Below are 11,804 nucleotides of genomic sequence, written 5' to 3'. Positions count from 1 at the left end.
TTCCCTACAGTGCAAGGAAAAACAGTTTTAACAAACACTAATTGCATAGCACAGAGTGTAGCTTTATATTGGGCTGGTCCTGGACTGGCTACCTCAATGCCAAGGCAAGACTATTCCACAAGGGAAGAAGGAGGGAAAGAAAAAAACTCTGTCTGCAAAGAAATATGAATACTGGTCAAATAGAAATGTGTGTAAATACATTTTACTTCTTCACATCAAAACCCAGTGAGTGCTATTTATGTTCTATAAACTGCATATATTGCAGAATATTTAGTGAACATAGCAGCTGTGTTTAGATTTAGTGACACCCAAAGTTCTATCACAGGCGTTTTTTTTTAAAAAGGGATAATATTTTCTGTTATGTGAGGTGATCTCAAATACTTTAAGGAATTCTGCCCTTCAGCTGAAGTGATGAATCTGCATTAGAGTAATCTGCTAGCTTTTTAAAGATTGAGTGAAATGGAGAGTGGAAAATCAAATACCAATTAAACACGTTTTTCCAAACTTCAGTTTTCTCTTTCTAGGTGTCTGCATATAACATCCTGAAAGTATTTCTGCTAGTTAGGAGGAGGAGGCAGAAGCAGCTGAATCTGCTAGGAATATGTACTTGGCAGGACTGACTGTAAGGAACCTAATGCATATGCAGAGCAAGCTGCTGAGTGTCTGAATTCAGGAGAATATTGACATGATCTAAAATGAGTCCAAACAGTGTAGGTTTCATGTAATTTTCAATTCTTTCTTGGTAGACTACACTGGAAAAGGGAAGACTTAAGTAAGTGACCAGTTCTCTGAATTCTGCATGAGCTGACCGATGCCTGTGGCTCTGTGTTGGTGCAGCTCGTTACTGATGGTGTAACTCCATTGAATTAGAAAACAACAACTGTTCTACAAAGAGACTTCAGGAAAAATGCTGAGCTTGGTACTGTACCTCCAAGGGAGATAGTCCTGGGTTTGTTAGACCAATTCTAGAGTTGAAGAGCTGCTGCTGAGAGTTCCTGCCACCAGACCTCAGAGATTTGTGGTAGGAGATTTTGTTAAGAATTCATCAGCTGATTTAAACAGGCTTAGCAGAGCCATCAGAGAGGTGACTTTTCAGGTTGATAGATGCCTAGCAACAGATGGTTTTATAAATCAAGAAATGGGCACTTCCAAGCCAAAGCAGTGTCTTGCAGCTTTACCTTCTTGCATTAAATTATTTACATCTAATGATTCTCAGACCTCTTTGCTTTGGGGGAGAGTGAAATACTATCATAATAGGCTTAATTAAAAAAGAAAGGTTAATCTATCTGCTCCTTCCAACATTTCTGTATAGGAAAACCTGTTAAATAATTGGTTTGATACTGCTAAAATTGACCTTTTCAAAGGTCTGTGTGAGCCCATCACATTTCAGTTGATATATGGACATGCCATAAAAATGCCTCCACTTGAGCAGCAGTTCGTGTGCTGCATTTTGGCGTGGCAGTAGCCTCCAGAAACCAGCCCTCACGTACGATGGATCAGATTGCTTGTGGATTGAGATGCAATTCAAAACAAGGAAAAGTATCAGAATCCAAATTAAGAACAATGAGGATTCATTGAAAAATGGGTGTCTTTCTCCATTACGCTGCATCCAACTTTAAGGGAAACAGATCTCCGTCAGAAAAGTTTATTCTACAGAACAGAACTGGGGGAGGGAGCTCTAAGGCAGTGAGACTCTCAATTATTTGTAAGTAACGCTATCCCAGGAATAAGCAAAGAGTGTGGTTTTAATTAACAGTGAGTCATGGACTGGGAAGGTCTGCCAGATACCAGGCTGCAGTCCAACTCATTACCACCCCTAAATGGTTGCACACTTGGAGCAAACGTGTCTGCAGGCCCTTTTTATTAGGGCTCCGAAAATTTAAAGCAGGTGAATTCAGCTGGAGACAGGCCCGGGCTGCAAATGCCGAAAAGCACAATGCCAGTCACAAGGTGTAAAAGGTGGAAGAAAATAAGAAAGAACAGTTAACTCCCAGCTGCAGCTGAAAGTACGACATTTTTGATTTGGAGCAGATGGTGGTTTATGTGCCAAAATGCAGATACAGTATATACAGTCTGATAGGTATTAGAAAGGAAGTCTTTTCTTGAGACTGTGGATGAATTGCCTAATGTTTTAAGTGACAGTGGCAGGAAGGAAAATCCTTCTGCAATTGCACAACTTAAACTTTAGAAGAGGTGTTGATCTTAATTGAAAAAAAATGTTGTAGTCTTCAATGCAACTTCCTCCCAAGGCACTTGCTACCTTGCCCATTTAAGCTTGTTTCTTGTGCATGATCTAGAAAGCAAATCGGACCACTGGGTCTGTACTTTGTCCCATAATCTGAGGCAAGCTTGATCCTAGATCTTCTACCCATCCTCTTTTCTGCAGAAGTCAGATGTTTGTTTGGGATCTCAAAAGGTAAAGGAAAAAAAGGAAAAAGACATTGTTTTAAAATAAACTAAAGTTTGAGAAGAATCTGGGGAGAGCTTGGCCTGGAGTCAAGATACTGGGCTGGAATCAGGAGGACCGGCATGGTTCTCACTTTGGCCATTAACTTGGTTTGTGTCCTCAGGTCTATTACTTCATCTGTTTCTTGGCTCCTGTGTCCCTTGGCACACAGAAGCAGTAAAAATGCTTGGTTCCCTAGCTTTGTCCTTCTAAACAGTGACAGGGCTGTTTGTCCTCCACCGATATTGAGCATGGAGTGCATTGAGAGCACTCATGTGGTCCCGGTCTCCAAGTGTAACTGCAGTACATTCCCTCAGGACAGAACAGAACAGGCAGGCTCTGAGAACTGCCCATGTCCCATGACTTGTCCAAGGACTTTCTAGCGTAGGAATTACCCATTTAGACCAGTATCCTTATCCTGAAAGCAGCTGGTACCTGCTGGATAAGGACAATAGCAATTAAGAGAATACTCTTTTGCCCCTTCTGCAACATTATAATTTATCCTGATCTCTCTAATGTGAGAATGACTTTAATCCTAAAACATGTGGTTTCAAATCCCTTCCAAAAGAAGTTGTTTATAATTATAACTACTCTGAATAATCTTGTTAAATATATAATTACCCAGACTATTTTAAAACCGCATTAATTTCTTGGCTTCGGTGGCATCATGAAGCAAGGACTTCCACAATTTAATAAGTGCTCTTTAATTTTATTTTGAATTTTACACTCTTTAATTTTATGGAAGGTCCCTTGTATTACATGTTGTAAACCAGAGTGAGATGGTATAAGGGAAATCAAATGTATTTATTTTCTTCCATATTTGTCCTTTTAAAGGTAGGCAGTCTCTGGGGTTAATTTCTTTTGTCATTTTAAGTACTTTTTTTTCTGAGCAAACTATAGTTCTGCAATATTCTTTCGAGCTACAGAGATTATCAGTTCCTCAGCATTTCAGGCAAGCTCTTATTGTTGATTTAAATGATAATATTATGACACTGATCACTGGGTTCAGAGATTTTAGAGCTGAGCAATTCTAGCAGCATATCACCTACCTGAATGTCCTGCATAAGTAAAGAGAACAGCACTGAGAAAGGTCCGATGTCCCAGTCTTTGCAGTTGCATTTTTCTCGCCTTCAGATGTAACCTGCTTTGAGCAGTTTACAGTGATGCCCATGACCCTGTCTACAGGACCATCCCATTTTTCTTGGGGCCTGTGATGGTATATTTCTCCTTAGATGATTTATTGCTTTGTGTTTGTGTCTTAATTTTATTTTATTTTACCGGTATCAAACATTCACCTGACTTGATTAGTGGCCATTGACATGGGATGCTTTGGCCCTGATTTCTGTAAACATCTTCTTCCCATATGCAACTTCTCTTTCAATATTAGCTTCTCTTCTGAGAGAGAAAATTATTGCTATTGTGGGAAATACTGTGGAAAAAGAACTTCTTAGAGACAGTTGGAACTTTTTGGCTTCTTTGAGCTTCCTGATTAAACCTCTTTTATGTCTCATCTTTTTTCCTTCTCATTGTCATCCTTATTTAGCACAGCACTAGCTTTTTCTAATTGGTAATAAATGCTTCCCTGTTTATGACCTCTGGAGAACTGGTCAAACCCACTTGGTCTTTGTGTGCTTTGAACATGGTATAAACAGGATTTAAAACTTCTTTTTTCTGTGGTTTAAAAAGAGTAGATGAGGCTCCCTTATCTCTTTGCTTGTGATGTTTATAGTGGTGAAGTTTGCCAGACCGTACACAGCTGCCTCCCTCAGTAACAATTCTAATGCATCTCATCTTAACAAGGGTCAAAAGTTTACAAGTTACGTTAGCTCCTTGGTTTGATGCACATGTCTTTGGATAAGTCTTAACACAAATACACAATTACACTACAGCAGGCTGCAGCTACATGATGTTATATAGTGCAGTGCATTGTGTTTTACCAAGGGCTGTCAGCCTGCCCAGCAGGAAACTTCAGTGAGCATCTGTCCTATTCTGGGGAGACACATGGCAGGATGCAATTCTTCTCGTGGCAGCTCTTCGCTGAGGTTATTAACTGCTTTCCAATCCAAATTTTGAGAGACAGAGTTATTAACTAGGAGATGAAAATCCTGGAATACTGCTGCCTTTGGACGGCCTAAGTGATGAATAACACAGTACGAGAAGGAATCTCTTGGCTGACAGAATTCAGTCTTTTGTTACTGCAGGCAGCTGTATCACACAATTCCATCTGGAAGGTAGAAAGCACCATCTTGAAAACAGGGCAATTTTCCTTCATACCACTGAAATCAGAAATGACCCTGTTCTGTAATTTTGCATTTCTGGTGGTAAGAAAACATCTAATTTATATTGCCCATATACTCATAGCTGCAATAACCCTCTAAGTTCTTCTGCTCTTTTGCTTCAATACAATGTTTCTTTCTCTAAAATTGACTCCTCTGATAGTTTGGGAGAAAAAACCCCACATCTTTCTTTAAAGGTTGTTCTTCAAGACAAAAGAAGACAAGTAGCTTTGGATCCTCTTGTAGATTAGACATCCCATTCTCCTGTTCATCCCAGTTATCTGAGGTTCTTCAGGGCGGTGCTGGAGAAGTACCCAAGTCACTTTGGAATGAGCTGAGACAGTACTGCAAATAACCACAGTGCCATGGCTGGGCTATTTATTCTCCTTCTTAGCAAGATGCTTAATGGTACTGTATGTATATTTCTTGGGCCAGGAATTACTCTGTATGGGTGCTGTGCATGCCTGCTCTAGGTCAGTTAACTGTGTTGTGCCTTGTCATAACCCAACTCTTCCTATTTCCTTTTCACTAAAATAAAAAAAAAAAGTGTTTAACCATCTCAGGCCAAAACGCTGAACTTTGCCTGTGAGTTCCCCTCTCTTTTGTGTTTGTCTTCTGTGCCGGGCACCCTTCAGAACTTGAGATGTGAAACTGTATTTCAATACTGGCCAAGTGAATCTTGTGCTGAAATCACTCAGTGTTTGCTCAGGTGCCATGGGTACTTTGGGAAGTGAAATAATCTCTGGTTCTCTCAGTACAATATCTATTGTATACAGGATTTAATGAGTTACCTTGCTGTTATCCTGATTCAGAATATTGCTTGTCTCTATTAATTTATTTTTAATATCCTTTGACTTGCAAATACTGCTGTCCCTAGGTGCTTCCAGTAAATAGCCGATCCTTTTTTTTTTGCAACAAGTTACTTTTTCCCACAGAAGATTTTACTGTGGAAGTATATGTATGGCATTTATTGCTATAAAACACTGCAAACACACTCAAAGTTTTTTCTGATCTACATCTATCTTTCTGTGCAGGCCTTTAACCCAGGATTTAGCACAGTTAAGATGCACCAGTGATAAAATTTTCCAGTAAGATCTATATGACCTAAAGTTAATTTAGGATTTTCTTTTCAGTAATTCAGTTGAGTAATATAAATTATTAAAATAAACTGCTTTAATTCCAAGATGCATCTATCTCATTAATGTAACACCTACCAAAATGTTCACTGCAGTGTCACATTTGATTAGTTCAGCTCATTTAGCAGGGACAATATTTGAATCTGTTCTGTGGCAGGAAAAACAAGAACATCCTCTTCTCACGTGCTGATGCTTTCAGAACGACAGTGGAGTTCTACGCTTTTTTTGCAAAACTGGAAATTCAATAAATGGTTGCCTTAACATGGTTTAGTATTGACTGCAGGTTAAAACTACAGTCATTTGTATCACATTAAGGGCTTGCAGTTCCTTTGATGGTAAAAGAAGTAGCAGTTAAATTTCTTATTCAGCTTTTGTGCTCACAGCTGGGTCTGTCTAAGGAATATTGTGTTATTATGGTTATTTTTTTTTTTTTATTGCACATCTGTGCATATAGAAAATCAATGGATAATTAATTCTTCCTACTGCTGCAATGATGTCATATTTAAAGAAAAAGGTTGAATACCCTTTTTTAGGGGGGAAAGAGGGTTTTTAGAGCAAACATACAAGTAGGAACTCTGTCATGTCATGATAGGTTGAATGCATTAGCTAAGTGACTATGGAGGCAATTGAACTAAGTGTGAGAGAAGAGATAGAGTCTATTTCTTTTGTTCTGCTGGCATAATTGAATCTAATAGCTTATCTCAGATAATTCCTAAACTGAGCTGTTCATTACAGGGGCTTTTTGAAATGGGAAGTCCAGAAACTTGGGCCTAGTGGCTTTAACAGACTTAGATGTCTAGTAAATTGTATCTGTGTTACTCTATCACAGGTATGGAATAAAAATCTCTTATTAGAGGTAAAGAATTAGTTCTAGGTGGTGACGTCTTGAGAGAATCACAATTTTACAGTGGCAGTGTCAGCAGGCTGCTGTGACTGTGAGTCCCAGGGCCCACAAACTATGGGGCAGCATGAAGACAATCCAGCTCCTTTGAGAGAATCTGGTGTGGCTATCAGCAGCAGGGGTTAAAACTCTGTGCTGAGGTCTGGGATGCTACAGCTAGAAAAGTGTAACATTGCCACTCTTTTCTGTTTGTTTCCTGGTACTGGCTGGGAGGAAGTGTCAAAATACTGAAAAGAGGCTATTTTTACAACACTTATGAGCCAAGTGGAAGGAAGAAGCATCTGAACCCCTATGAGAACTTACTCTTGTGAGCTTAGCAGTGCATGCTTGAGAAGTCCCAATAATTAATGCAATGTATTCACAGGGATGGGAGTTACAAGACTTGCATCCACTTAGTTGTAATAATTCTGGCTAATTAAATGTTGTTGCTGTCAGTATTTGAATTTTTGAAGGGCTTCATCTGTGTCCCCCCTAGAATCGAAGCATCAATAAATGAGCAAATTTGTGTTTACAGACACAACACTATTAAAAGTAGGTACAAAGCAAGGAGTGCTCTGAAGCAAAAATGGGGTTTAGGTTAGAGTTAAGGCTTCCTGTTAGTAAATACATCTCTTGGACTAGAGGATATCTCTGTGCAGTAGTGTTTATACTGTACCAGATTAAACGTTTGAAAGTTGGATGTTGAAAAAGCAACCCCCAAAGTAGCTAATGGACATTCTGGCCCTGGCCACAATAGTAGCTGCCATAGCTGCCACAGGAGCTGTTCAGTTTCCTTGCCTGTTCTCTATCTCAATTTGGCAGCTTAAAAAAGTGTTGTACAATAAATACTCCAGGGACTTCCCCATGATTGCTAAAAAACCTAAACTGCATTTAGTTTGTTTATAAAAAGTCCTGGGGCCCTGCTCTGCAGAGCAAGGGTCATGGAAACACATGTTTATGGCTTCACAAATGCTCTATACTCCTTGAATGGGGAAGTTTATTTGATTTAATCAGCATCCACAGGGATCCTGTAATTGCATAATAGGTAATTTATTATGGAAGTAAAAGTATTTTTCTAACTGTAGCCTATGTAGCATGGGTTTGTAGCTTTAGACTAATCCACATAGTAAAAAAGAGCTTTGCAAAGCAGTCTGACTGGAGTAACGGTGTTCTGTGATGAGCGTGTACTTGTATGGCTTTTTAATCATCAGAAAGTGTTAAAACAACAAGCACATTATCACCATGTTGGATGTGAAAACTGTTCACTGTTTGCTGCCTGCCTTCTGCAATTTGAAGTGCTCCATGTGAGAAAATGGAGAGCCAGCCCAGATAATCGAGTTATAGGGCGGGGAATATGAGAGTGGGGGAATCCAAAGTTTGTCTTTTCGACATACACTGGGACATGGCCTTTCATCTAGTTCAGCAAAGGAACATGGCCTTCCATCTTGGATACTGAATTAAAAACAGATATGTTTGTTTAAAAAAAAAAGTAAAATCAAACCCAGAGTTGTTTAACTGTCATAGTCTTTGCTGAAATAACCATCAACTCTGTCAGGAAACCAGGCCATCCTTGCACAGCCATATCATTGATAATTCCAGCTGTGCTGGAAAGCTGCAAACCAACATGCATGTCTTCTGAAAAAGCTTCTTGGGCTCCATATTATGGTTGTTATTGACGATCCCATTTGCTAGCTTGTCTTAATCTGAGGAGAGCGGTTGAAGAATTCCAACTCCCAACAGACTTCTGCAGTTTTAGAAGGAAAACTTGGTAAATCAGTTTGGTATTTCCTGAGGTTCAGAATGCTGAAGTTTTCTTTCCAACATCCAGTGGCCTCAGTAACACCAGAAGTAGGTTGTTCTGCATTTCCTGTGAATGTTTGTGACATCCTAACTTTCTGGCTGAACTCGGAATTCATATTTTCATATCTAAATAAAAGCTGAAAACCAAGGAATGTTAACTTCTTTGGTAACTCATTGACTTAAAAGCTTTTAGCTATCCTTAAAGTGTATATGCCTCAGTCCATGGAAACTTTGGATCATCATCTCCTTCTCAGCTTCAGTTATATCCTGGTCCAGTGAAATACCCTCTTCCCTACTGTTTCCCCCTGGTTGTGCTGTGTCATACATGTCAGCAGTAGATTATTAATGCTGAACTTTCAAGGCAAAATGTAGCCTAAAGGTTCTTTAGACCAATGAAGCAAGAGTAAATAGCCTGGTAAAGTTAAAAAATTATGATCCTTGTTATGACAGAAAATCCAAAGATCCATTTTGAGGAGACCACTCTGTGAATTTGGCAGGTTAGGAAGGCAGGTAGGGATGAGAGGCAGAAAAGGGTATCAAGTCCCGCCTTTCACTGGGACGTTTTTGTGTGGTTTCCTTACTTCTGTGTCCTCCTTTTTATTTTATTGTTTGAAGGTATTGTGTACTTTCCTCCAATTTATACTTAAAAATATTTTGATTATTTTCATTTTCCCCACAAGAACATTTTCTGCTTCTGTTTTGAGAATATTTTATAATTTTTCTTCTGTGACTGTCCAGACCTTATTTCCTGTTCCTGCCTATGTATAATTCATTGCTGTATCAGCTGTTTTAAACTGTAATAAATATATGAATCCTGTCTTTATGTTTAACATAGTATTCAAAGAGGGATGAACCTGAAAGCCTTCCATGAAGTAACTTATTTATTTTGAAGTGATTCCTACACACTTTTTAAGTGAGTCTATGTTTTGATATGTATTGTCTTCAGCAGCCTGAAGGCACAAGCTGAAGAAGCAAGGTTCTCCTTCACATAGATCCATGTTTAGTAAGTGTGCCATTTCAAAACATTTAACTGCTCATCAGTTTCACTCATTCTCTTTCTTTGAGATAAGGACACTATTGAGGGCTTCACTGTTCACTGGTCATGTTAAGCTCAAGGCACAGAGCAATAGAACCAGTCCAGGAGAAGCAGGATTGGACCCAAATGAACTAGATGAAGAGCATGTTAATCTAGTATTTGTGACACAAGCAAAAATGATCACAACTTTTGCCCTTTGTTTAACTTTCTCAATGATACAGCTCTGGCAGAAGTTAGGGCAGAATGCATTGCTCTGCCTAGTGTCAGCATTGTTTCCAAATATTTAATGTCTCCTATCCTTGAAATAGGAGCTCAGATATCAGCAGCAGTGATGAACAGACAGAAAGCCTCTTTGTGCCACATGGTTTGCAGTGTGATGATGGCATTTTTGGGCTGCTTTCTCTGTATTTTTTTGCATAAGGAGCTCATAATTCATGTGTTGAGAGCTGTATAGGTGAATGGTGACAATAAGAAAGCAATTGAAATTCTACTGCGCTCCATGTAAAATGTGTATTGCTAGTGAAATAGCTGGATAAGTCCAAGGGAAATGTAAATGTCCCAGATCAGCCCTGCTGTATTTATTATGCATTTCATTGTCTGTAAAATAGAGACTCTTGGGAATAAGAAGGTTTGTTTGGGGGCTTTGTTTGTTTGCTTGCTTGTTTGTTTGTTTTCCTGGGCATTCACAACAATGTTAATGCTCTGAAGTAAGAGGAGAAAGCTGGCAACAAACTTAGAAGTGAAATGAAGGAGCGAAGGTGACTACAGGGAATTTTCTTCTTTTGGGAATCCACATAATGCAGTGGTACAGAAGAATTTGGTTAAGTAGGCTGAGAGTTCATCTGTTCCTACTGCAATCTTATCTGTCAGCGTGGAATTTTTCTGCCTCAAGGTCACCAATAAATATAAAACTGCTATTCTGATGAAAAATACCAATAATCTCTCTTTTTTACTTTCATACACAGAGATACGGTTTGGCCAGAACTAGTGTTGGCTAACACAAGTTCAAATTAGTGCCAAAAAAGCTATTCTATATTATACCAAATGAGAACCTGGCTCAAAACTCTTACTTTTTTTTTTTTTTTTAATATGCCCCTACATTTCCGTGAATGACTAATTTTTCCATAAATTGTGTCTTTGTGTGGGCCTCTTGCTAATCCTGCAGATTCTCACTGTGGGTCGATGATTTAGTCTGCATCACTCGATAGTTGTCTATGTCTTTTGGTCTCCAAGATACAATGGAGACTTGATGTTGAAGACCACTGCCAAATCCTAACAAACTGCTAAAGTATGATGGGCCTTTCCACGTTTCCTTCTTTTCTTTTTTCCATTGTGTAGTTCTAAGTCACGAGTCTCATTACCCCTGCTAAATCGTTGTAGATCACTCAAGCTTTCGCTACTTCTCTCTTGCTCACATTTTCACCTTTTCTTTCACCATCAGTTGATCTCAGCATTTCTCGTTCTCTCCCCAAGCCTCTGCTTAGTGTATTTTTTCTCTTCCAAACTGCCCTTTAGTCACCAATGAATTCTCTGTCCATTCTAGGTTTTGCATTTAGAGAAAGGGTTCATGAAAAACAGGTTTGGAAAGTGAGATCTATTGAGCAATATCAACCAGGGCTTGTGCTTGTTGGAGTTTATAACGGAAGCCTTTGAGGCAAAGAGGAGTTTAAAAGATATCAGATAACAAGATGCGTATCTTTCTAAGAATGCTGAACAAATCAAACCAAACTTCATATGTAAATGAGCAAGCAGCCTGTTGTGCACATGTAGAAGGACTGCAGCCTTTCCCAGAGACCACCCTTAATATCCTTTTATTTTGAGACAATTCTGAAGTGGGAGATATCAATGTTCATCTCTAGCTTTAGTACATCTTTCTTAGCTCTCACTACTTGGCATAATCAAAGATTGTAAGAAGACTTCATTGTTAAATAATATATGCATGGATTTTAATTTCAAATTCCTTTACGTCTCCCTCTCTCTGTTTCTTTTGCATTCTATTTTTCTTTCCTTCCTTCTCCTTTAGGCTGTAAGAGAAAAATTAGAGCCAGATGATGCCTTGATGTATGAAGAAGATCTGGATGATGAAGACTGTGGAGAAGCAGAATTTGAGGAGACCATGAAATTAAAACTGCTGCGTAGAATTGCCTTCCTAGCATCCAAACTGAGGGAGTTTATTGGCAACATGATAATCACCACTGGAAAAGTTGTTGTTACAATTTTACTTGGTTCA

At 39.0% G+C, this 11,804-nt stretch overlaps 1 protein-coding gene across 6 annotated transcripts in view; it reads left to right on the top strand.

The window, feature by feature from the left end:
• PIEZO2 (piezo type mechanosensitive ion channel component 2) overlaps window positions 1-11,804 on the top strand; it is a 244,170-nt gene that overhangs the window by 110,309 nt on the left and 122,057 nt on the right. For 5 of the 6 annotated variants that reach the window (XM_017729451.1, XM_017729450.1, XM_017729447.1 and 2 more), the window contains exon 1: window positions 11,570-11,804. In XM_017729451.1, the coding sequence (XP_017584940.1) occupies window positions 11,634-11,804 (171 nt within the window). In that variant the 5' untranslated portion in view covers window positions 11,570-11,633. Of the gene's footprint in view, window positions 1-4,500; window positions 4,528-6,720; window positions 6,736-11,569 lie in introns of those variants that run through there. The other variant, XM_017729452.1, reaches the window with a different exon arrangement.

The sequence above is a fragment of the Corvus brachyrhynchos genome, unplaced genomic scaffold (genome assembly GCF_000691975.1).
Source record: "Corvus brachyrhynchos isolate BGI_N302 unplaced genomic scaffold, ASM69197v1 scaffold331, whole genome shotgun sequence".
Lineage (NCBI taxonomy): Eukaryota > Metazoa > Chordata > Aves > Passeriformes > Corvidae > Corvus > Corvus brachyrhynchos.
Note: the sequence above shows the minus strand (reverse complement) of the source record. Positions and strands in the feature narration are given on the sequence as shown.